Raw genomic sequence first — 26516 nt, 5'->3', positions numbered from 1 at the left:
AGGCTGTCACGTACGCACACGCAAATTACCTGTGTATGTACTGCATATTGCATAGTTTAGAGTGGTGGTTATCTTTTTAACACACAAACATTGTCATGCAAGTGATTTTAGAAACTACCCTGCAACTCTCCGTTGTCAACTCAGCCTTAAATAAGTACGTGGTACAGTATGTAAACACCAACATTGGAGGACAAGTAGCACAATAGCTTCTGTGATGCTGGCCACAACACTTCTTCCTGTATTGTGCTTTGGGTCGCCACCTGTCCAGGATTCATCCTGACAGTCTGGGAATTGGCAACTGTGTTCTGGTGGCAGGAATTGATTTGCACTGAGATCCTGCGGTATTGTGTTGAAAATTACAGTACACCCCGCGGATTCAATAGAACTAGACTGAAAAATATGAGCAGGTTTTATTGTGGGTCAGTTAGCCTCCCCTAGGTCCCAGCCGGAGGACGATAGGGAACGGGTGACCAGAGTTAGGTCCCGTATAGTTCGGAGGCCATAGCGCCCAGGTATCGGGTGAAGGGACCGATATACCCTTCATGCTAGGGACCCTGTAGTGAAAGACAATAAACAACGTGTGCCTCATAAAGAAGTTTATTCGTCATAATTACAACACTACACATGTTCAGCCCTTTTGTCAATCCATCCACTGCTGGAGTAAGGCATTCCTACACGCTTGCTGATCGTCAAGGTTATTTGAGCATACTTCATCATAATAGTCTTGGTGGGTTGTTGAAGGTGGAGAGCAGAGATGTGGGAGCATAGAAGTGCAAAACGACAATGGATTTTGCTGCACTGCCCTATGCTGGCCACCATGTAGCAGAGCCTTGCATATCCATAACTAGCTTTACTACCTGGCTTTGCCCGGGACTTGGATTGTTGTCTAGGATTAATTTCATATTCCCTTATATTTCACTGAAAAACCCTGAAAAAAATGTATGCTTGCAAGAAATAAAAAGCCGAAACAAGTCAATTTGACTAAATCGGATGTTTTTCACTCAAGGAAATTCAAGCTAAACCCACTTCTACGTAAGGTCGATTTAGGCAACTCGGGAAGGGAATGACGTGGCGAGCTGAACATTGTCCCGTTCCCTTATAAATTCCACACAGCATAAGCTGTGCAAATTTCATGATGTCAGAGCTCGGCGTTGGAGAGTTTTTGCTGCTTCACACAAACAGATGTATTTTCTGCTTTATATTTAAGAGCGAGCTGAAAATAGTGTTTGGGGAGACAGATGTACGACGTAAGCAGGCACACTGCATAACGCTGCCGCATGCGGGTGACATCACAGATGTCATAAGGTGACGTCCTCCAAATGGACACCCCTATTCACAGATGCGATGTCACCACTCACTTGCCATTATTGTGTACAGTCTGGAAGCTACCCACATGGCAAATTTAAAGTTTGTTGCTTGTCGGGAAGTATGCTAAACATTTCGAACAGACACACATTCACAAATTTCCCTTTTATACAGTATATCCATAATAACTTCTTGTAAATGGTGGTTACCCATCCCAGCACTATCCAGGCTTCATTCTGCTTAGCTTCCATAATCTGACAATCAAGTGTATGGGCAATAAAATAATACAGTGAGGGAAAAAAGTATTTGATCCCCTGCTGATTTTGTACATTTTCCCACTGACAAAGAAATGATCAGTCTATAATTTTAATGGTAGGTTTATTTGAACAGTGAGAGACAGAATAACAAAAAAACAAAATCCAGAAAAACGCATGTCAAAAATGTTATAAATTGATTTGCATTTTAATGAGGGAAATAAGTATTTGACCCCTCTGCAAAACATGACTTAGTACTTGGTGGCAAAACCCTTGTTGGCAATCACAGAGGTCAGACGTTTCTTGTAGTTGGCCACCAGGTTTGCACACATCTCAGGAGGGATTTTGTCCCACTCCTCTTTGCAGATCTTCTCCAAGTCATTAATGTTTCGAGGCTGACGTTTGGCAACTCGAACCTTCAGCTCCCTCCACAGATTTTCTATGGGATTAAGGTCTGGAGACTGGCTAGGCCACTCCAGGACCTTAATCTGCTTCTTCTTGAGCCACTCGTTTGTTGCCTTGGCCGTGTGTTTTGGGTCATTGTCATGCTGGAATACCCATCCTCGACCCATTTTCAATGCCCTGGCTGTGGGAAGGAGGTTCTCACCCAAGATTTGACGGTACATGGCCCCGTCCATCGTCCCTTTGATGCGGTGAAGTTGTCCTGTCCCCTTAGCAGAAAAACACCCTCAAAGCACAATGTTTCCACCTCCATGTTTGACGGTGGGGATGGTGTTCTTGGGGTCATAGGCAGTATTCCTCCTCCTCCAAACACGGCGAGTTGTCGTATGAATCATTCAGATGTTCATTGGCAAACTTCAGACGGGCATGTATATGTGTTTTCTTGAGCAGGGGGACCTTGCGGGCGCTGCAGAATTTCAGTCCTTCACGGCGTAGTGTGTTACCAATTGTTTTCTTGGTGACTATGGTCCCAGCTGCCTTGAGATCATTGACAAGATCCTCCCGTGTAGTTCTGGGCTGATTCCTCACCGTTCTCATGATCATTGCAACTCCACGAGGTGAGATCTTGCATGGAGCCTCAGGCCGAGGGAGATTGACAGTTCTTTTGTGTTTCTTCCATTTGCGAATAATCGCACCAACTGTTGTCACCTTCTCACCAAGCTGCTTGGCAATGGTCTTGTAGCCCATTCCAGCCTTGTGTAGGTCTACAATCTTGTCCCTGACATCCTTGGAGAGCTCTTTGGTCTTGGCCATGGTGGAGAGTTTGGAATCTGATTGATTGCTTTATACAGGTAACAAGCTGAGATTAGGAGCACTCCCTTTAAGAGTGTGCTCCTAATCTCAGCTCGTTACCTGTATAAAAGACACCTGGGAGCCAGAAATCTTTCTGATTGAGAGGGGGTCAAATACTTATTTCCCTCATTAAAATGCAAATCAATTGATAACATTTTTGACATGCGTTTTTCTGGATTTTTTATTGTTATTCTGTCTTTCACTGTTCAAATAAGCCTACCATTAACATTATAGACTGATCATTTTTTTGTCAGTGGGCAAACGTACAAAATCAGCAGGGGATCAAATACTTTTTTTCCCTCACTGTAGATTTGTATAGACTAGCCTTTTGCCCGTCCAAGGACTGGTGTAATAATTGCAGTAAATCTGAAATTGGCAAGCGAAAAGCAGAACTTCGACATGATATTCATTGCATTAATGCTTGTGCAATTTGTAAGGGTGCAATGACACAGACCTATTTCATTTCAAGGTTATAATCCCTTGTTCATCATGACGTCCTTTTTACTTTAATGTCTCAATAGCGTTACAAGGGTTGTAAGTTGACGCCGAGGAGGGGGGAGGAGGCGCCTCGGTCCCCCATGTGGAGTGACGTCAGCCGCTAATTATTATGAATGGCGGTGTCCATTTGGAGGATGTCACCTTATCATGATTATTAATGAGGGGGGGGGTTCTCCATGCGAAGTGATGTCACCCGCTCATGATTATTAATGAGGGGGGCTGGTCGACGTGGAGTGATGTCACGCGCGTTACACACTGACATTCTTGGGTAACTATAGTAGTAAATACCCTACACTGGTGTGTGTGCCTACACTCTCACAGGACTCTCATTCAGGTCGCGGGGTTTTGCCGAGTTGGGTGGAGCCTGAGCATGCTGGAGCCTTCGCGCTCCTGAAGGTGATCCATTCACGTTCATCCCTTTCACTGCAGAATCACTGAGTTTATCACTTTCCCATGGTGGGTGTGCACTGTATGTAAATACAAGGCAAGTGATAACATACCCCTTGCTATTATGAACGGCTCTGAGCCAGTGGTGGAAATTCTACATTCCTATGATAGATACCTATCTTTCAAGTCATTGTTCATTTAACACTCCCACATATCCATTCCATACTTATAATTATATTTCAATGCACATTACATGTAATGTACACTTCTATATGAACATGTAATATGCATAATATTGGCATCCCATACATAGTGCTTATTATATTGGTTTGCCATAGTTCTTATGTCCCTTTGAAATTCAAATCTCATAATGTGTCTTTCTTCACTTGAAACATACTGAGTCGTTGCATATATACACTTGTATGTGTGTACGGTATAGTGCTGTGGTTGTGTGACACGTGGTGGATGCATGCCCAGGCCACGTGTCCAGGCCTCGTCTCCACTCTCCACCTTGACAACGCTGACCTCTGGGCTCCGTTCTCACGCAGCACGGCCTCTGAGAGTGCACTGCCACCCGCCCTGCAGAACAAGATTTCCGCCTTCCAGCAGGTGCACACCAAGACGAAGATTCCCCGTTTAACCACAACAGGCTTTTGGGGCAAGCGCTGTTAGCGATCACCTATAAAGAGCCAGTACAACACACGAGGGGATGGGTGTCCAGCTTCACGCCTATCCACGATTGTCTCTCAAGTGGTGATTTTTACAAACTGGACCAGGTACTTATTTGAGATTGAGTCAACCTAGGGGGAGGCCTAGGACCGGTTCAGATAATTGTCACTGGTGTTGGCCGTGAGTGGGAATCGAACTAGGGTCACCGGGTTCGTAGCGCAGTATGCTAACTGCTGCACCACCACTCCCCTTAAGGGAAAGTGCACATACACTATCACACGCACCCCCCCCCAATGTATTAGCACGTCTCTACTCACTAAATGATAACTTACCCAGACACGCCCGCACACACCGATGTGTATACACACCGATGTGTATACACATATAAACACTACATGCCAACATATACATACACGTGCACACACACACTCATGTGTAAAGACGTATACACATGGCATGCCAACATATAGGGACACACGTCAATATACACAGCAAACCCTTATCGCAGGTTTAGCTATCAGTTTTGCACTATAATCATTGAAGTACAGTTCACCGATTGCGCCCCTGTGGTTCAACCATTTGCGGTTGACCGCAAGATTCCTGTGTGCCTCATAACTGTACTGCTCGTGATGATGCTGCTGCGGAAGAACACACATGCACCATCCTGTCTCCCAAGCGGCTCATCGTGGGTCCTAGGTTACGTGGTGTTTGCAGCCTCCAGTGAGGTGTACAATACTGTATACAGACAAGTCTACAGTATTGTACACTACATTTTTTCATTCTATACATTTACCATACAAGTAATATTCAACACTAGAAAATATTAATCAATTCATATTCAAAATACTTCCTGTTTAATGTTTGGGTTGTTGTCAGGTAACATAAAAGAAAAGGAGGGGGTGTTGTATGAAGAACTGTGAACCAAACCCTATTTTTCTCATTTGCCTTTTGGTTTGCGGATCTTGGATTTTCCAATTGCAGCTATTTTCAAGAAAGTAACCCCTGCAATGAGCAAGTGTTTGCTGTGCACAGTGGATCACTCCATTTTTAGTGTACACTAATAGATACCTCACTAAAATACTGTACAAGGAATCAATTATTATATTTCAAATAATTTATTTACACTTTTCAACAATTATCTCCTAATACATTTCATCTACCGTACATGCTGCGATGTCCTTATAGCATCCAATACTGTGTAAGCTGAGATCATTGATATCTTGCGGTTTTATCGCATACACACACACGGTTTTTGATGTAACCCCACGAGAAAACATCCAGCGAGGTTATGTCAGGTGAATGCTGGGGGCCACACAATCGTTCCACCTTGGCCAAATCCAGCTTACAAATGTTTCTTGAATACAATCACATACTGTACGAGTCCAGTCATTAGATATCAGTGGGTTATCTGTAAATGTATCACCCAAAATATACACTCACACAGACAAAGATTCCCCATATAGCTTTAACAGACTGCTGTTAGTACTTATTAAGCCCAACATGGCACATGAGGGGGTGTGGCCAGAGCCATGCCTGACCATCTTTCTCTCCCTAGCGCTGATGTTTACAAACCACACCAGGTACTAATTTTGACAGCTGAGTCTCGCTAGGATAGTCCCAGGACTGGTTTTGGTTGATAAACTCAAGTTTATTGGTTTGTAATACAGTACAATAACTGCTGTGCCGCCTATCACCCAAATACATGTACACACAATTGTGTCCATGGAACCCAACATACTTTTAGTATTCGAGCTGTTCAGGAACATCTAATAAGGCAAGCACTGCTCACTGGGGGTGCCGAATAACACCCAATACACCTTTGTCTCCCTACTGCTGATTTTCACCACATTGCAAAAGATGCTTATTCTAAGTTGAGTCCTGGTACCTTGCTGTTCTCCCTTTATATCTCACCTCTGGAAACTGTAATTTCTTCATTTAACTTTCCCAATTCCTTCTTCATCAACACCTACATTTTATTTTCCTTTCCCTCCTTTGCCCCTGACCTTGCCTACCACATGGTCATTGTCCAATCCTGGATGTCATGCCACTACCTCTCCATCAATCCTTCCAAAACTGAAATCATTTTTCTTCCCTTCCCCCCACTCCCCTCCACCCTGTCCTATGATCTCATTCTCTCCCTTCTACCTCACTCAAGTATTATCTGCTCACAACCTCGGTAGCATCTTCAACTCCTTTCTTTCCCTCTCCAACAACGTCTCTGCCACTACCTTTCACTTATTTAATATTCATAACATTTGTCCCCTTATCTTATTCTCTGCTGCTAAACTCCTGATTCACTCCCTCATTTTCACTCACCTTGACAACTGCAACTCTTTTCTTGGGCTTGCTGCCTACGCCTTTGCTCCTCGCCTACAAAATAATAGAAAATGCCTCAGCCCAAATAATGTGTAACCTCCCCCACAATTCCCACACTTCTGCTCTCCTTTCCCAATTACACTGGCTTCCTGTCTACTATTGCTGTATGTTAACATTTCTCACTCTAGCCTTTAAATCCCTCCATGGTCTTGCCCTACCCGGTCTTGCTTTTCTCATCTCTTATGACTGTCTCATCCCACCCTCTCTGCTCCAATACTGTCCCTCTTGGTGCCTCCCTCACTCTGCTCCCAGTTATACTTTTGTTCCTTTTCCCTTCTTGCTCCCCTTCACTGGAACAAGCTCCCACTGCAAATTAACAATCATCTTTATGAAACCATCTTCCGCTCCTCCCTTAAAACCCATCTCTGCTCCCTAGCCCATCATCCTGCTACTCCCTGCCTCCACCCCCCAACGAGGACCAGGCCTACCCCAATCCCTCCTTAACCACTCCCACCTATCTTAATCGTCACCATAACTACACCACTGTTAATAACCAAACTCTTTATCTCAACCACTATCATCTTATTTACAATTTTATAATTGCTGTAAAGCACCTTGAAATAAGGGGCTATATAAATCTATATAAGATACAATAAGAAATACCTATGCATTTTGCATCACAAGGATCATAGCATAGTGTATATATATTCCACTGTATCATAACAGACACATACTCACACTAAAAAACACTCACGATCGCGAAACCCACTTGGACACACAACTTTTCGTGTTTGTACAATTAATTCACTTAAATAGTTAACTGATAGTAGTGGCAGTGTTGATTAGGTAATGTACTGCTGATTAGGCAAAAAATATTTTATAGTGGTGATGACGGTGGTGTTGATAGTGTTGACAGTTATGGTGTTCATGGTGGTGGTGTTGATGATTTCAGGTTCTGCTGATTCAGGCATTGAGACCAGATCGCTTGGTCAGCGCCACCACACTCTTCGCCACCAGGGCTCTTGGTATGACATTGACACACATGAACACAGTACTCATAAATAAGTGCCCAAACATTCACCCTTATGAACACTTCAATACACATGCATGAACACATACACACAATCATTCGCACAGATAAAACGTTCAGTCCACACACAAACGATGACATTCCCATATGTGAACACTTCAGAAGACAAAAATAAACACATACACGCATTCACACTTATGAACACTGAAATACACACACAGGAATGCGTGCACACATACCCTGACACATGCACAGACACATAAATTATACACATGTGAGCACATCTTTACCAGGGTTGGAACAATTCATCCACCAGCATATTAATGTATTTTCTTGATATTGGGCCATAATTTTATTCACATATTTTTTTTCAGAGAATGGAAGCACACCGAGTGACTACAATAGTGGTGTGAATCCTTAACGTAACAAAATATACAGGTTGAAGGAAATACATTTTTACACTTGTATTTCGATGCATTATTACATGGTTAAGAATTTATGTTAATCTGTGAACAGATGCATCATTTACCCATAAACAATGCACGGTCACACATAAATACTTCAACATTCACGTTTATACATTTGTTTCTGATCTATGTCTCAGAGAGGGAGGCCTTGTGTCCCATGTCGTCCCTTGTGTCTCTGTGTGTCCCAGGTGTGCGGGACGTGTCTCCGCTGTCTCTGGCCCGTATCTCGGAGCAGGAGGCCGTCTCATCAGAGCCGCTGCTCGTGCTGACATCTCCGGGAGCTGATCCCTCCCATGAGCTGCGGGAGCTCGCGGCGTCGACACACGGGACGCAGGCTCTGCACGAGGTGATCTGACACTATATGGCTCCGTGTGAAGGCAATTCAACTGCACCAGGCCCAGGAATTATGATGGCCCAGGTGCCGGGCTTTGAAGAGGTAACGGAAAATTATACATTTGGACATGGGGGCCCCGTTTCATTCCTTGCACCAGGGTCAATGCCAACCATGCTTTGCTGCTAGATAGGTTGTGCACCAGGCACATGAGCATGAAGTCAAAATGGTGGGGATGAAGATTATAATGATGATCGTGGTGGTGATATAGGTATTTCTGGTGGAGAATGGCTTTGTAGTTACAATGATGGTGGTTTTGGTGGTTGTGATGATTGTAGTGGCAATGTACCGGATAGTTGGCCATAGGGCAGGGTACTTAGGATGAAGTTTTGTGGATATGCGGTGATGGTGTAGGTGGTGATGAAGCAGGGTACCGCAGATAAGTTTTTGTGCTTGTGGTAATGGTCGTGGTAATAGTTGTTGAGGTGATTGTGGTGATTGCGATGGGAGTGATGGTGATTCTGATGGATGCGGTGGCAAAGATGGGTCTCATTGATGGTGGAGGCAAATGCGATGGTGGCTGTGGCTCTGCCAGTGATGGTGGTGATAATGTAGGTGGCAATTCAGCAGAGTGCTGCGGATGTGATAATGGTGGTTGAGGTTATGGTAAAGGTAGTGGTGGAGGTGATAGTAGCTCTGATGATGATGGTGGAGGTGACAGCAACGGTGGCTGTGGCTCTGATGTTGATTAGAGTGGTGGTGGTGATGTAGGTGGCAATGGGGCAGGGTGCTGCGGATGAGGCTGTGCGGCTGCTACGAGACTGTGCCCAGGCTGGGACGTGGCTCTGCCTGAAGAACCTGCATCTTGTCACAGCTTGGCTCCCCACTCTCGAGAAGGTGCGTCTTCCCTCTAGTCTTACCGCTCAGTGTTTGCACATGCATGTATTTTCTGCATCTGTTAAGCGTGTGTGTGTTTGTTATGTGTTAATTTGCTTCTGTGTGCCTGTTTTGTCAAGCAAATGTCTCTTTGTTGACTTAAGGCAAGCCTTATTGGGTGTCCCTATAGTGTACAGGTAAGTCCTCTCCAAATATGGACTACCAGAGGCATATGCCAGCAGTGAGAATTAATATCTGTACTGTACTATACTGATGAGTCCAAATAAGAAAGAAACTGGGTCTACAGTTGTCTCTTTTTCATTTAGCTCTTAAGCTCGTGGTCTAGATATGGCTGAGAGCATTCTACATACAATGATAATGATCACATGACAAGCACACAAGGCATGATTAGAGTTGTGCTTGTGTATGCACATTTGAGGGTGAACCGTGTACACACACGTCTGTCTGTATGTGCACATGTATTTGCAAGTTTGTGCGTGCGAACACTCTCGTCCACAGGAGCTCAATTCCCTGTCTCCGCACGCCGACTTCCGCCTGTGGCTCACGTCCGAGCCCCACACAGGCTTCTCACCCGTGTTGCTTCAAGCGAGCCTCAAGATCGCCTATGAGGTGTGGCCATTCTCAGACACCACGTGGCCCAAATCCTGGTCCACGGACTGGAAAATGATAGCTGTCTCCATGTACATACTGTGTTTGTGTGTGTCTACCGGAAGCGGTAGTGCAGCAGTTAGCGTGCTGCACTACGAACCCAGCGACCCGAGTTCAATTCCCACTTGCGGACAACACCAGTGACAATTATTTGAACCAGTTCTGGGCCTCCCCTAGGTCGACTCAGCCTCAAATGAGTACTGGTACGGTGTGTAAACATCGCCACTCGGGAGACAAAGGCAGCCGGGCATGGTGCTGGCCGCCCACCCCCTCGTGTGCCATGCCGGCCTTTCATAGATGCTCGCTAACAGCACTTGCCCCTACAGTCTATTAAGGCTATACGGGGGATCTTTGTCTACCGGGAGTGGTTCCACAGTGATTGGTACAATGCAGTAAAGTCCAGTATACCTAAGGTCGATTATGGGACAAACATTTGACCAAACAATTGACAGGTTTATGTTATACGTATAGATTTATATTTTGCACATGTCTCTCTAATATGAACGGTATGTATACCTGCGTCTGCATATATGTGAAGTATGTATGTGTTAATGCATTTTCAGGCACCCCCTGGGTTAAAGCGAAATCTGCAGCGTACGTACGAGAGCTGGACCGCAGAGCAAGTATCAGGCAGTCGCGGCGACGGGGGTGGGCGGACACGTGCACATGCGCTCTTCTCCCTCGCCTGGTTCCACGCTGTGTGTCAGGAGAGGAGGAATTACATCCCGCAGGTGAGTGTCAGTGAGTGTGTAGCAAAGTGGTCCACACACTATGCCATGAAGCCAGCGACTGGAGTGTGATTCCTGGCCCTGGCTTACTTCGGTCATGTGTGATAGTTGAACCAGTCCTGGGGCTCCCCAAAGTCGACTCAGTCTTAAATGTGGGACAATGTTTAAATATAAGCACTAAGGAGCACAGTGGCCGGGTGAATGGTGCTGACGACCACACCCCCTGGCGTGCTGTGCAGGCCATATTAGTTGCTCACTTAAAGTACTTGCCCCAACAGTCTGTGTAGGCTTTATGGGGCATCTTTGTGTTATATGTATATATGAGTGAATATGATTGTGTGTGTGTGAATACCACTGTATGTTTGGATTTATGTAAATGTGTGTTCTAATATATGAATGAGTACATGCATGTGCTTGTGTATAAATGTGTCTATTTTTGATTTAAAGCTTTCGTGACTGCAGTAATTCATATTCTTAGCTCTTTCGGTAAAGTCACGTTGAAGGGAAACAATAAAATAATAAAATATTTTTTATTATTATATAACTTAAGAATATAACTGTGTCTATGTGTGTATAATTACAACCCCTGCTACCCTTGTTTGATTCCTGGCCAAGATGCATACTAACAGTAGCAATTGAATCTGGCCTTGGCATCCCCTAGACCAGCTCGGCTTTATATGAGTGCCTGATGTAGTGGTGAGGTGAGCACTTACACTTGTGTGAAAATGGCAGTCAGGCTTGTGTGGCATAAGCCACACCCACATCTCCTCATGTATGATGCCAGCCTTAACAGGTACTCACGAACAGCATTCTACCCACAGTCTAGACGGTTAAATGGAATATTTGTGTTTTCATGATGAGTTTAGTTTGGGTTAGATCGTCGTATATTGTCAAATTTTGGCTATAACCGTCCACCACCTGACATAGGCAATCAAATCAATTTGTCACATGGGCAAATATGTCAATTGACTTGGTTTATCAACAAAACCAGAACGCTGAAGAGCAAGACATATTTGGCCATTTATTTAATGCTGTTTTTCTTAGAGAATACACAAAGCATCACATAGACGCTTTAACGAAAACTCAGCTCTTGCTTGATTGTCTTTGTCCTCAATCTACACGTGTTTACTATGTGAGTGCATCATTGTCGGTGTGTGTTCTTGGGTGAGTGGTGTCATCGCTTAACATATTTGTTTTTACCTTAGGGATGGACGCAGTTCTATGAATTCTCCCTGTCGGATCTGCGTGCTGGATACGACATCATTGACCGCTTTTGTACAGGTACTGAGGAGATATAATTACAAACAAAGACAAACCTACATACACCGAAATGTACACTTACACATAAATTACACAAATATATTGATAACATTAGGGGGGTATATTATGTAATTTGAGGGTTTTTTTTTTACCTAAGCCTATAAAGATTTGTAATTGTAAGTTTTGAAGGGTGCTGAATTCAAATGTGACATCATATATCAAAATTTAAAACCAAGATTTTTTTTATATATGGGTGCCCAATTGAAATATTATCATGACATTTTAGCTTCCATTAATTTGATTCTTGCTCTGTTCTTCAACTTCCCTCTATGAAAATTGTATCTGGTGGTTATTGAAGGGTCTAAAATTCGAATTATGTAAGATATTCAATAACTTGTTTTCGGTACACTTTAAATGTGACCTAAAAATATATAGAAAATTATAAAAACGCACTTCCAGGTATCGGTGAATATTGATACATGTGCATGCAATCTATTTTATATGTATGTATGTTGAAGTTCTTTCAAACCGTACGTAGCTATCCGTGCTCTTTCGGAGGTGTGGGGAAGGACAACAAACTAAACACAAAAAGCAGTTCAAAAGAAATGAGTTTTCAATTTAGATTTAAAAGTGCATAGTTAAAATTGCTTCCTAATATCGGGAGGAAGAACGTTCCTGACGGCCGCAGTGCATCTGAAAGCGTGCAGTTAGGTGATCGAGAAGTAGTGACATTACGACAGCACTTGGGCCAGTCTAGGTGCGCCTTGAGGCTACTTGAAGTGTAGAAGGTTCACTTGCAGGGAGGTTACTGGACAGACCGTGGTGTTGTGGGTTAATTGACTGGCAAGTGTACCACCTATAACATGGGACCTTGCTTGCCAGTATCAAAGAATAAGAATAGGTTTTATCCTTTCTGGCAATAAAACAGGTGTTAAGATGTTCAAACACCAAACACATACTTGTGCTGAACATGCATACAAAAACAGCTCTGGTAATATATGCATTGTCTTTGAAACGGATTGGTCTACACCAGAGACAGCCTTCTTTAGGGCCTGGCCAAAACCAGTGTTAGAACAAAGAATGCCAAAAGGCGAACAGTACAAAGACAATGCACTATCAGGGCATTTATAGTTTAACACATAGGCTTTCGCGACCAATATCCAGAATCTAGGTTTTTTGGGTTAGATCGCGTAAATATAAATGCGTTGTTATACCCGCCACCACCACTGTTTCATTCCTTAAATAGAGGAATAGATACGAAGACGTCACTTGTGAGCCTTTCACGTGCGAAGGGGGGGGGTAATTAATGAATGCATATAAATTACAATGGGTATCCAATACCGGTTGGGTTATTCAAATGGTAATCAGCGTACATTATGCATGCACATTATGCATTTATAAACATGCTCTGATAACACTGTGTAACACATTTTTTTGTTTGTTCCTGGCTAGTAAGTGTTATTTCCTAATTGCTTATGCCTCAAAAGTACAGAAAATTGCTATTATTCCCCACAAACTTTGCTTTTGTGACCAGGAGAGTGATATTTTGCAATTTACATATTTTCCAGAACATTCCAGATAGATTCAGTGCTGGGTAAATTTGGAGTAACTTCTAGAACATTCTAGAACTTTCCAGTAATATAAATAGTAGTATAAATACAGGAGCCTTAAGCCCTCCAGTTCAGTTTAGTTCCAGCTGCCTAAGTGGATACATATCTGCATTTTTCTGAGATGGCATCAAAAGGCTGCAAGCATCCGACAGACGCATTTTGCTAAGTCTGCGGCCAATTTATCAAGACAAGAGCAAAAAAGTACTCTGTGGAAGCATCTGCTAAGATGTTTGAGGCCTACAAGGATTATTTCGGCATGCCTGTCGGGGATCAAGACAAACCCTGGGCACCTCATTTCACCTGCGAGCAATGCATAAAAAAACTCTGGAAGGTAAGATGGACAATTGTTGCTCGGAATTTTGTGTTATAAAATTTGTTACACTTTTTTTAATTGTAAAAGTTTTTAATTTTAAAATGTTTTACAATTTTCAATGTTATTGAAAAAAATATATTATATGTGAAAAATGTTGCGAGAATCTCTTACACATTAGTCATGGGTGAAATAAATGTATATTTGTAGGATGGTACTGAGGGGAAAAAAGAGCCATGAAGTTCGCTATCCCAAGAATTTGGCTGGAACCCACTGACCACTCAAGCAACTGCTACTTGTGCATGGTGGACCCTTCCAAACGTCGGACTGGCTAGAATGCACTTGCTATCACGTATCAGGAACTTCCTTCATCCATCAGCCCGGTGCCACACTGCCATGAGCTCACCGTACGCACTCCTTCGGAGATAGAGCAGCCATCTTTAGAAGAGAGCAGCAAGTTAGAGCGAGGAAGACGTAAATCCAGATGACAATTTCAAAGGTGGAGCTGAGGAGAGAAACCCATACTACCCCAACCAAAAATACCTCAACGACTTGATCAGAGATCTTGGTCTTACCAAGTCCAATGCCGAGCTTTTGACGTCTAGGCTCAAGCAGTGGAACTTGTTGGATGCAAGTGTGCAAGTCGCAGATCAGAGGAAGCGTCACCAACCTTTTTCCAGCTTCTTCACCCGTCAAGATGGGCTCTGCCTCTGCCACAATGTAACCAGTTTGTTCGAGGCAATCGGAATCGCCTGTAACCAGAATGAGTGGCGCCTCTTCATTGACAGCTCATCCAGGAGCATTAAAGCTGTGCTGCTCCATAATGGTAACAAGTACCCGTCTCTTCCCCTGGCTCACTCGGTGCACCTCAAAGAGGATTACAACATCATCAAGACCTTGCTGAATGCCTTGAAGTATGATGATTACGGCTGGGAGGTCATCGGAGACTTCTAAATGGTGGCATTCCTGATAGGTCTCCAAGGCGGTTTTACCAAGTTTCCCTGCTACCTTTGCCTTTGGGACAGCAGGGACACCAAGGTGCACTACCACAGGTGGGCCTGGCCACAGCGAACAAAAGTCAAAGCCGGTGTCTTTGTCAGACCACAGATAAAGACGATCCTGGAGTGCAATGAATTCCCCAAGAAGCTCACTTAAGGAGAAAGCGGCTTGGAGCAGCTTTGTCGCAGTGGTTCGGGGCTTCCTGGGCAATCACAAGGCCGAAAACTATGTGGAGCTGGTTGAGACTCTGGTGAAGAACTTCGGCACAATGGGTTGTAGGATGTCCCTCAAAGTCCATATCCTTGATAAATTCAAGGAGAACATGGGAGCGTACTCGGAGGAGCAAGGCGAGCACTTCCACCAGGATATACTAGACTTTGAACGCCACTACCAAGGAGAGTATAACGAGAACATGATGGGAGACTACATTTGGGGACTGATTTGTGAAAGTGATTTACAGTATAATCGTAAATCTGGAAAAACTACTGACTTCTAAATCTTTTGTAGTCATTTTTCTATTACTTTAGCATAAATACATGTTAATTTTGATTCATATGTTGTTGTTTTTTTACTTTATGTGAACGAAAAGACACACATTCTTCCGTTTTCTCATTGAAAATAGGTCAATTTCAAAATATCACTATCCTGGTCACAAAAGCAAAGTTTTTTGGGAATAATAGATATTTTCTGTACTTTTTAGGCATAAGCAATTACGAAATAACACTTACTACCCAGGAACAAAAATTGTGTTACATAGTGTAATTATATATACATTGCATGTTCACCACAAGGTTAATGCAGACTTGATTCCTTGCAAAAGATTTCTATTCTGTTTTATTGCCAGAAAGGGTAAAACCTATTCTTGTGTAGTGTCCTCCTTCCTCCCGGCGTGTGTATGCGTGTGGTGTGCGGCGCACATACTCAGTCGGAGACGAGGTAGTTGCAGAAGGCACCGTCTCTCTCTTTATTTCTCTATCTCGTTCACACCACCAACTCCGGCCGCCTTTCTCACGACCACACTGCCGTACAGCCCAGCCCAGACACGACCCTGTCCGCGTTGCACCGACGGCATCGACCGAGACAGCCAACTACTGTTTGGCCGTGCAATAATCGGGCGAAGGCGGCGGTGACGACAGTGGCGACGAGACGAGTCTACTCCCCGAACCGGCAGCCTGGAGCTCTCACTCTCCGCTGCTTATATTCTACTCGCGCGGCTTGCCTTTAGCCGCGCCTCCCTTCTCGAACCCACCAGAGGGTTCTAGCGGCCTCCATATGAGGTCTACCGTGACCCTTGCCCCAGTGCCTCTGCCCTGCCGGCACACACGTGTATATGCTCAACAGCGTGTGTGCTAACTGTCCACCGCAGTTGCTGCTGCTGGACAGCAGTCGGCGCTGTGTTACTACACTTGTACCACCAATGCTTCCCACTGTGCTAACTTGATACTCGATTTAACACGTAGGCCTTGGCGACCAATATGATCCATCATAGAGGCTTTTGGGTTAGATCGTGTAAATATATAAATGTGTCGTTAAAACCCGCCACCACCCAACACAGCCAACTAGTAAGGGTTGTCACGTAAACAGAACATGCCAATTCATCACGAGCTGTCCTATTTTTAATATAATAAGACTCTCCAGCTTTCATTTTCTCCTTCACTACATATTTTCCCTCTCTCACACACACTTGCACTGTCTCTAGCACAGAGACATGCCTATGAGGGTGGATAAGTGCATATAACGCATACCCATCCCATCACATGCTTGTTATTATCGACAATCTGATATTAAAGTATGGGTGCTGAATGAAAAAGCCTTGAGAACACGAGCTAAAACGGCACTGTGCAGAAGCGACAAATGCAGGAAGATGCAGGGCACACAGCCACACTACAAACATAGGCTGTACACACAGAAAAAAACATTCATACAGCAGACCAGACTTACAGGCCTTACACACATAAAATGTAATAGCTGGCTGTTCGGCATGTAACGATTCCCTCACTTCGTGATTCATTACAAGAATTGTATTTTTTTTTACCTTGTGGTCAATGTCATACCAATTTAGTGGCTGTAAAAGCTGCAACAATTACATATAGACTTGATTCGAAGCTTTCGTGACTGCAGGAATTACTCTTTGTTTTTTTCGGTAAAGTCGCGTATAAATAAGAAATAATAAATAACATAATAGCGTACGACGTTTCGGTTGCAACACAAGCAGCCATCATCAGGTACAGAAGAGCTAAATTTACGAGAGAGAGGAAACACATAACCCCAGATGTATATACAGACACCCAAGTAGGGGGGAACTAACACAGATACAACAGGGGACACAGAGAGAGAAGCATACCAAACAAACAGGGTTTAGCAAAATTTGGAAACCATATAAAGCAACACAGACGGTCGGTCAAAACACAATTAACGCATAGTCTGGTTGATTACGCTATTTCAAAGATTGCTAAATTGCAAGTTAAGTATGAAATTTAAAATTCAGACCGCGCACACACACATAGACATCCAAGTAGAGCGAACCAGCACAGACACGCACACAGTGAAGTCGCCTTAAATGGGCAGAGAAGGTAAGGCTGAGAGACAATGGGACAAATTATCATGAGGTATGCATGGAGCAAAGGGCAGCACACACTCGGAAACACCAAGGCCCACACACAGGCAGAGACAGCACAGAGACACAAATCCAAGCGTAATCAACCAGACTATGCGTTAATTGTGTTTTGACCGACCGTCTGTGTTGCTTTATATGGTTTCCAAATTTTGCTAAACCCTGTTTGTTTGGTATGCTTCTCTCTATGTGTCCCCTGTTGTATCTGTGTTAGGCAACGTACATTATGCATGTGCATTATGCGAGCCCTTTGAACTTGTCCTTCCTGTCTATTGTATTTATTAAAATAGCCCTACCAACGGTATTCCCTATTGAAGTACACTGCCCTTTGTAGGCATGCTTTTAAATAATGTAAACTTGCTACTCGATGTTGTGTGCGTCGCTTCTCTGCCCTTCATTGTTGTTGGAGAGAGACTACATCCAACACCCATTACTGTCCTTCACGAACTTTAACTTTCACAGAGGCTCACCTTGACACTGCTGGTATTAGTCACTGGCAAGTCCAATCAGCTCCAATGCTTCCTTAGCACATAAGCCCACCTATTCTTTACTCCATGCGTATCCATTTAAACTCCTTTTTTTACCAAATAAAAAGTGCTTGGGCATGTGGCGACTGGTCATATGGGCTACATGAACCAGCCAACGTAACCTTGCCTGTGCAGATGCTGTCGGATTGCGTTCCTCCAGCACACGTATTTACACACACATGTATACGCATTTAGTACATTCAGATAATGGGTTACTGAAGTAAATTATAAATATGAAAGTGTTAATGTATGTACCCAAAATGTTGTCCCAAAGGTTGGTTTATTTCCCTCGTAGAGCAGGGTCAGTGTAAAGTTAGAAACTGTTATAATTATCTTGCGGAGACTTCAAAGTATACGATATTATCATGAGTAAACCAAGTTAATCGCTGTCCTTGGAGTGTGATGCTGAAGCTGAAAAGCAGGGAAAGGCACCACTGTTTATTAATATAAATACACACATAACACAACGTATACTCAGATGAATAGTCACATGGGGAAAATACCCACCACATCTGAAACTTAAAAACAAACGAGGTCCTGATACTCAAATCAGCAGGATAATTGTGTTGTGTCGGCTGGAGCTGGGCGCGTAATAATTTAAGGCGTAATTGACACGACAGCATAATGACAGCAGTGCATGACAGCGTGTGAGCGCTGTAACAACGCGCGCTTGATTACCCCCATATAACGGAGTCCACCACTCATGTACACTCCACCCACACACATTAATTTGGGGCCAATGGTGAAGCCCAATTTGAGACACTCACTGCACGTGGCCAGGTGTTGGAAAGCAGTGCTCATAATGGCCATGTCAGAGCACTAAGCTGGAAACCACAGACAACATTTGTTCAAGCCCTGCGGCTTGGGTATCTCTCTTGAAAAACTTATAGTGGCCTTGTGAAAGCACTGAGCCAACACCACTGACATCCTCAGTTCAAGTACTGCGAATGAGTATCTCTTTTGCCAGGCTCATAACGGTATATTTAGGAGTGGTACCTATATAAGGTGGAGGTAGTGGAGATAAAGGTTGAGGAGGAGATGCTGTCGATGTTTCAGTGATAGATGTAAAAGGTTGGAGGTAGTGAAGTGAAAGTTGAGGTGTAATTGTGGATGAAGCAGCTGTTTATGTAGATTTACTCATAGGACTCCAAGGTGGAGACATTGAGATGCAAGTTTAATAGTAAGCAGGAGCTGATGTAGATGTAATTTGTAAGTGTGGTAGGTCTCGGAGATAGAGGTAGCGGTAGTGGTTGAGTCGTCGGCAGTGGTGGTTGAGGTGTAGAAAGAGGATCTGTAGGTGTAACTGTGTGATACGTCTAGAAGATGGTCATGCCTTCACATCATCATCATCCCAGGAGGGTGTCGCAGCTTTAATAACAGTCATCTGGGGAGGCAGTCTCCCCCCTTGGTGCTCGAGCCACGGGGCAGGGGGATGCTTCATGTGCCACGAGCGCGGGATGCAGGGCGTAATTTACACGTCAACGTGATTAATCGTCAACGTGCCACACCGCCCAGCACGTGCCTGCGTGGCTGCATGGCTGCTTGTGAGGGTGTCAGTGTGGTGGGCTGTCATGATATTTGGTTACTTAAATGCGTGGCTCGGCAGGCATTTATTTGAATTTGTTTAGTCATTGCTATCTGTTTATTTGAACCCGTGTGTGCGTGTTTCTGTGAGTGTATTCACACACAGGTGTGTGTAAGTGGTGCAGGCTATATGTGTGTGGGCTGTGGTAACGTGAGTGGGGGAGTGCATGTAGCTAGGTTAGTGTGTCTGAGGGGCTGGTAACCCCTCCACCTGGCACTTCTTCTACTAGGCACCATGGTGGAAACACTTAAATAAGCTGCTTCTGGATACCCCAGGGGACAGGTGTTTATGACGCCTTCAGGCCAAACTCCATATGGCAGAGCCAGACTGAACCCCCCCCCCCCCCTCTCGTGGTTCCTCCAGGAACAGGAGACTACTGCGATTGGCCACATGAAATGTTCTGACTCCGGTTGCGGAGGAGAGGCTACCACTTCTTTGTCGGGAGATCGACCTCTGTGGAATCTAGGAGGTTCGGTGGATCGGTTCTGTCCCCAGTCATCATGAGGGATGGACAGTTCTCCACTTGGGGCAAGAAACTGCCAAACAACAGGGAGTGGAACATATTTTGAACAAAAGAATGAAGGCGGTGTCAGAGCATGGTGGTGAGGTGTGGGAAGCTGTAAGTCAGAGGCTGCTGTGAGCTCGCCTCCCCATTAACAAAAGTTGAGGAATTGTAGTGGTTACTTACACCCCCCACCAAAAATGAATTAGTGGAAGGTTGAAGACAAGGCCGATGAGTCAGATGTCTTCGATAACCTCCTGTCCCAGGTGCTAGCTAAAGTGGCCCCTCGGGATAGAGTTATCCTGTTGGGTGATATTAATGCCTGAGTGGATCATGACACAGACACCTGGATCTGAATGATTGGAAGGCATGAGCGAGATAAGCTCAATAATAATGGTAGGAGGCTGCTAGACTTCTGTGCAGCCCATAGGCTTATAATTACCAACACGCTGTTCTTGTATTGGTGCATTCACAGAACATCATGGATGCACACCAGGTCCAAGCAAGAACATCTTGCAAGATGATCTTGCAAGCAAAATGCTGAGGGAGGGGTGTGCAGACTGCCCTATATGACATAATCACAACTGTCTAGACCACAGGATGGGTTCCACAGCATTGGAAGGATGCCCTGGTGGTCCCCCTTTTTAAGAAAGGGCAACAGATTGCAACAACTACAAGGCCAACTCTCTCCTCAGTGTGGCAGGAAAGGTCCTGGCAAGGATTATTCAACATTACCTTGCCAAACACGCTGAAAAGAAGCTTGCCGAGCCCGAATATTATTTCAAACTGGGCGGTCTTGCACGGATGCCATATTGTCTGTCCATCTGTGACAGCAGAGGTATAGGGAATTCTTACAAGACCTACATCTCTGCTTTATTGACCTGGTGAAGGCCTATGATACCATCAACAACCCAGGGCTCTGGGATTTTCTTTGTGCTTTCGGGGTCCCTGACTCTCTGCTCACCATCATTATGGGCCTTCATGATGGTGGACAGGCCCGGGTAAAGCTACGTGGCCAGGAATCTGAGCCAATTCCTGTTCACATTGGGGTGCGACAGGCATGTCCTCTGGCTCCCACATTATTTAACATCATCTTTGACGACGTAGTTAGAGAAGCTTTCCATGGCTGTACTGGAGCAATTTCCATCTGGTACAGATATAATGGGAAACTGATTGATGCCCGGGAGTGGCCGATGGATTGCTTCCTATTACTCAACCATTTTATGTGTAGTGTTGTAAGGACGAGCAGACTTCTTAGGAGGCACACTCTGTTTATTGTATTATTTCCTTATACAATGCTTAACACACACAGAGGGATATTCGGTCCCCTCACCCGATACCCTAGAGAGGTACAGCCTCCGGACTTGGCGGGACTCACACGTCTACCGCTAAACTCCTTAATACCTAAGGAGGTACAGCCTCCGGACTTGGCGGGACTCACACGTCTACCGCTATCCTAGTCCTCCGGCTAGGACCTAGGGGAGGCTATCTGACCCACCGCTGGCCCAGTGGGTCCTGACCACTGGGTATGCCGAACCTTAGCCCTTAGAAGGGCTGGAAGGCTGGTCCAGGGTCCTAGCTAGGCTCCAGCCCAGTCTTCTGTCTTCGTGTAGGGAGAGAACTCCCCGAGGTCCGTTGGGTCACCCTTCTTATACTCCTTCGTGGCCAGGTAGAACCAATCATACATTCCCACGTGGAACCGTCCGATTGGTTCGTACCAAACCCTGGCTACGATCCGTTTCACCTCGACTGACCCCAACCGTTGTACCCAGGGGTAATGCTGCACTGCCCTGGTGGCAATGCAGGTTACGCAACAGCGCGTAGTTAACACCTCTACATATGTATGCTGAGGATTTGGTGATTGCTGCTCACTCAGAGAAGGAATTGGAGGCACTGCGGCTGAACCTGGAGCATGCCACTGGGGTGAGGCCTTACCATCAGCCCCACCAAAAATAAGCACCTGCCTGGGTATTTTGTTCCATAAACACTCCACCTCCTTAACTCCCCATTGATGATGGAGCAGTTGTGGAGAGATTGGAGAGTTTTCCATACCTGGGTAGTGTGCTTATGATGCTCCGGTTTAACAGCAGAGATTTCACTCCGAATCAGTCGAGCGGCATTATCTTTTCATCAGCTGTGTCATGCTGTGTGGAAGCTACCTGATCTGTCGCTCCACACAAAGCTTCGGATCATCTCGACCACAGTCATGCTCTCCTTTTATGCTTGTAAAACATGGACCCCTCTAATGGTTTAACCAGGCTGGATTGTGTGAGGAGCTCACAAATCCTTGAAAGATCTGGACACATTCCCATCAGTTAGCTCCTCCGGTAAGCAAGGCTGCGTTGGCTGAGTCATGTAGCCTGCATGCCCAGCAACTGCATGCCCAAGCAGCTTCTGTTTGGCCAGATAGAGAGGACTAAACGGGCACGACACGGGCTGCAGAAGAGACGGACTGATGTGGTACGGAATGATGTGGAGCTGAGTGGACTTGCCGAAGACTGGTACCAGCAATGTCAAGATCGGGCTCGATGCAGATGGCTCGTGAAGGACGCAAGTTGGCCGAGTAGAGGGCACAGCTGGTGCATCTGCAGGTCATCTCAATCAGTCAATACATGGCACCTAGGTCTGTCCCGTGACCTGTCAGCAGTCCTTCGACACTTTACGTGGCCTCAAAGTGCACCTGGCCTGGCACAGCCACTGTGGTGATGTCACCGCCACTTAGTGGCGAATGGCCGGTGTTGTTATTCACATACATATATCATGGGGAGTGGTGGTATAGGGGTTAGCTTAGTGCGTTGTGAAACCCTGCTACCTGGGATTGATTTTCATCTACGCCTAACAACAGTGCCAAATCATATTTGTACCAGTCCTGAGTACCGAGTGTTGTGTAGGAATGCAAAGGTGGCCTAGCATTGTGGTGACCACACTACCCCCTTGTGCATCATGCTAGCCTTCATAGGTGCACTCTAGCAGTACTTGCCCCAACAGTCTATAAGGCTACATGAGGGATCTTTGTTTTTTGCTTCACACACACACATTTGTGTGGGCGTTAGTTTATATATACGTGTGTAGGAACGTTATGGGAGTGCATGTATGTAAATATGTTGGTGTGTGTGTTGTTAAAGTGCAACTGGCTTGGCACAGGCACCGTAGTAACATCATCGCCACTTGGTGACAAATGACGATTGTTGTGTGTTGGAAGGACGGCGTCAATGCTGTATTTTTGTTGATATGTGCATGAAGGTATGTTCACCACGTTCATGTGCATGGGTGTGTGGGATTTTTGTTGTTGGCATGTATTTAAGGTGTTGTATACGTTGGGAAGGGGTGAAAAAGTTCAACATACGTACCTACATACAAATGATTATTGCATTGTGTTGCGAATCTGGTAACTTATGTATATCTTTGAGCTTTAGATAAACATCAGTGTCAAATGCTATTTGAGCTTGTTCTGGGCCTACTCAAGTCAGCTCAGTCTTCAATTTGCATCTAGAGTGGTGTGTAGACACCAGCACTTGAGTCAATGAATGCCGGGTGTCGTTTCAGAGTCACAACTTCACTTCATATCTTCTTTCAACCTTAATAGGCACTTCCTAACTCGTACAGTCTTTTAGGCTAATGGGAGATATTGTAAATGAAGAATTTAATATTTAATGTATGCCTGAATATCTTAATGCCATTATACATGTATACTCATAAACAGCACTTGGCCCAACAGTCTAAAATGCAACATGGGATGTTTTAATGTCTCTGTGCAGTATATATCTGAGATGCACTTTGATCTGATCTCTTACCTCATTTCATTCACATTTCCCGTATTGCACCTTATGTGGCACAAGCACCCTGGGTGAAATCGCCACCACTTGGTGGAGAATGGTAGACAATTTTATCGTGTCATCATGGGACCTCCTTTGCCAGTACCAAAATATGATAATAGGTTTTCCAATTTTTTTCTGGCAACAAAACAGGTGTTAAGATCTTAAAACACCAAACTGAAACCTTTTACAAGGAATCATGTCTGCATTAACCACAATACTTGTGGTCAGAATGCAAACAAAAAACGTACTTTGATAATATATGCATTGTCTTTGAAACTGATTGGTCCACACCAGAGACAGCTTTCCTTTTGAGCCTAGCGTCAAAACGGTGTTAGACCAGAGGACGCCAAAAGGTTTCAGTTTGGTGTTTTAACATCTTAACACCTGTTTTGTTTCCAGAAAAAAGGGGAAAACCTATTCTCAATTTGATCGTGCTAGTGTATGTCTATATATGCATGTACGTGCTAAATATGTGTATGGGAGTAGCTGGTAGGCATGCGCTGAGCTGGGTGTCAGTCCCCTCCTCTTTGCTTTGTTCCCCGAAAATTAAAATAAAACACCGTTTAGATGAGGTCCCGCACGCTGCTTCCAGTCCCCTGCAAGCTTTGTTGTTGAAGGCTGCTCCTGACAGGAAAAGGTCACGTGATTCCACCCACTCAGCCAAACACCCCGATTCACACGTACACGCGCACAGATTCTTACAAATACGCGCGCACACACACAGATAGATTCGTGCGCATATATACATGAATGCACACCATAATTAATATATACACGGAGTCTTATACATGAACATATACACTGATTCACATGTGCAAACAAATGCGCTCTGATTTATATGCATGAACACACTTATTCTGACACATTCACACAAAAATACACAGAATCATGCACATATATATGAACACCTGCTGTTATACACATACAGATTCATGAACATGCCATACGAATGCAGACTTTTAATTAATATGCACATGCGAACACACTGATTCATATACTGTGCATACACATGAACAAACATGCACCCAATTCATACATATACACATATTCTAGCACAAGCACACACAACAATAGGAACAACTGCTGTTAACCACTAAACGGCAGTGATGTCACCATGGCGCTTGTGCCAGGCTAGGTGCACCTTGAGGTCACGTGGAGTGTCAAAGGCTTGGTGGCAAGAGGTCACGGGACAGACCCAGGTGCCATGGGTTGACTGAAATTACTTTCAGATGCACTACCTGTGCTCCCCACTGTGCCAACTTGCTGCGTTACAGCTGACTTGCCGAATTAAGATATTATAAGTCACACTGATTACACACAAAGTGCTTGCCACAAATGAACCACAATACCTTGTTGATGTTGTCAAGGAGCATAAACCATCATGCAAACTCCGGTCATCCTCGCAGCGGCTTTTTGTTAACCATCGAACAAAGACGGTCACTGCATCGCGCGCTTTCAGATACGCTTCTGCAGACGTCTAAAACATGATTTCGATATTAGGAAGCCACTGGAGCTATGTACTGTTGAATCTAGATTGAAAACTTATTTTTTTTGAACTGCTTGTTATGTTTAGTTTGTTGTCCTTCCCCAGCACCTCCAATTAGCATGGTTGGCTAAGTACGGTGCGAAATAAGTTAAACATACATACATACAATCAACTCCACATCCTTCTGTACCACATCTAGTCCATGCCGTTCCCATTTAACCCCCTCTATATGGACAAACAAATGCTGCTTGGGCATGTGGTGGCTGGCACGTGGGCTACATGACCCAGCCAATGCAGTCTTGCCTGCTACAGGAAATCACTGATGGGACTATATCCGGATGTTTCAAGGATCTGAGCTCACATAATCCAGTCAGGTTAAACCCAGAATGGATTGTCGGTAGGCCAGCCTGAAAGTTTCAATCCGGCGCAGAGGGGCTCTAAAATCATGAAGGGGACTCCGAAATAAAAAAAAAGAATAGCCCAGAGCCCTGGCCTGTTGATAGTATCATAGGCCTTGAGCAGGTCAATAAAGCAGAAATGTAAGTCCTGTTGAAATTACCTACACCTCTGCTGTAGAAAAACAGAGCAATTGGTGTCCTTACAGGACAACCCAATCTGAAACTACGTTGGGGCTCCACAAGCCTCTCCAAACCATGTCAGGCAAAGCAATGTTTAATAATCCTTGCCAGGACCTTTCCCAGCACACTGAGGGAGATACCCTAGTAGTTTTTGCAATCAGTATGGTTCCCCTTTTTAAAAATGGGGACCACTAGGGCATCCTTCCAATCCTACAGAACCCGTCCTGTGGACCAGGCGGCTGTTATCATGTCACATGGAGAAGTCTGCACATAAATACAACACACCCTCAGGAGTAAGCTTGGTACAGTGAGGGAAAAAAGTTTTTGATCCCCTGCTGATTTTGTACGTTTGCCCACTGACAAAGAAATGATCAGTCTATAATTTTAATGGTAGGTTTATTTGAACAATGAGAGACAGAATAACAACAAAAAAATCCAGAAAA

General features: G+C 44.6%; 1 protein-coding gene across 4 annotated transcripts in view; it reads left to right on the top strand.

The window, feature by feature from the left end:
* Positions 1–26516, top strand: part of DYNC2H1 (dynein cytoplasmic 2 heavy chain 1) — a 232846-nt gene that overhangs the window by 161524 nt on the left and 44806 nt on the right. For 3 of the 4 annotated variants that reach the window (XM_032976206.2, XM_032976198.2, XM_032976213.2), the window contains exons 77-84: positions 3633–3707; positions 4176–4307; positions 7636–7708; positions 8369–8526; positions 9283–9408; positions 9907–10017; positions 10620–10787; positions 11990–12065. In XM_032976206.2, coding sequence (XP_032832097.2) covers positions 3633–3707; positions 4176–4307; positions 7636–7708; positions 8369–8526; positions 9283–9408; positions 9907–10017; positions 10620–10787; positions 11990–12065 — 919 coding nt within the window. Of the gene's footprint in view, positions 1–3632; positions 3708–4175; positions 4308–7635; positions 7709–8368; positions 8527–9263; positions 9409–9906; positions 10018–10619; positions 10788–11989; positions 12066–26516 lie in introns of those variants that run through there. The other variant, XR_004404816.2, reaches the window with a different exon arrangement.

The sequence above is a fragment of the Petromyzon marinus genome, chromosome 3 (genome assembly GCF_048934315.1).
Source record: "Petromyzon marinus isolate PM22_M1 ecotype Great Lakes invasive population chromosome 3, UKy_Petmar_22M1.pri1.0, whole genome shotgun sequence".
Classification (NCBI taxonomy): Eukaryota; Metazoa; Chordata; class Hyperoartia; order Petromyzontiformes; family Petromyzontidae; genus Petromyzon; species Petromyzon marinus.
The sequence above is the reverse complement of the archived record's forward strand: the minus strand, read 5'-3'. Positions and strand labels throughout refer to the sequence as shown.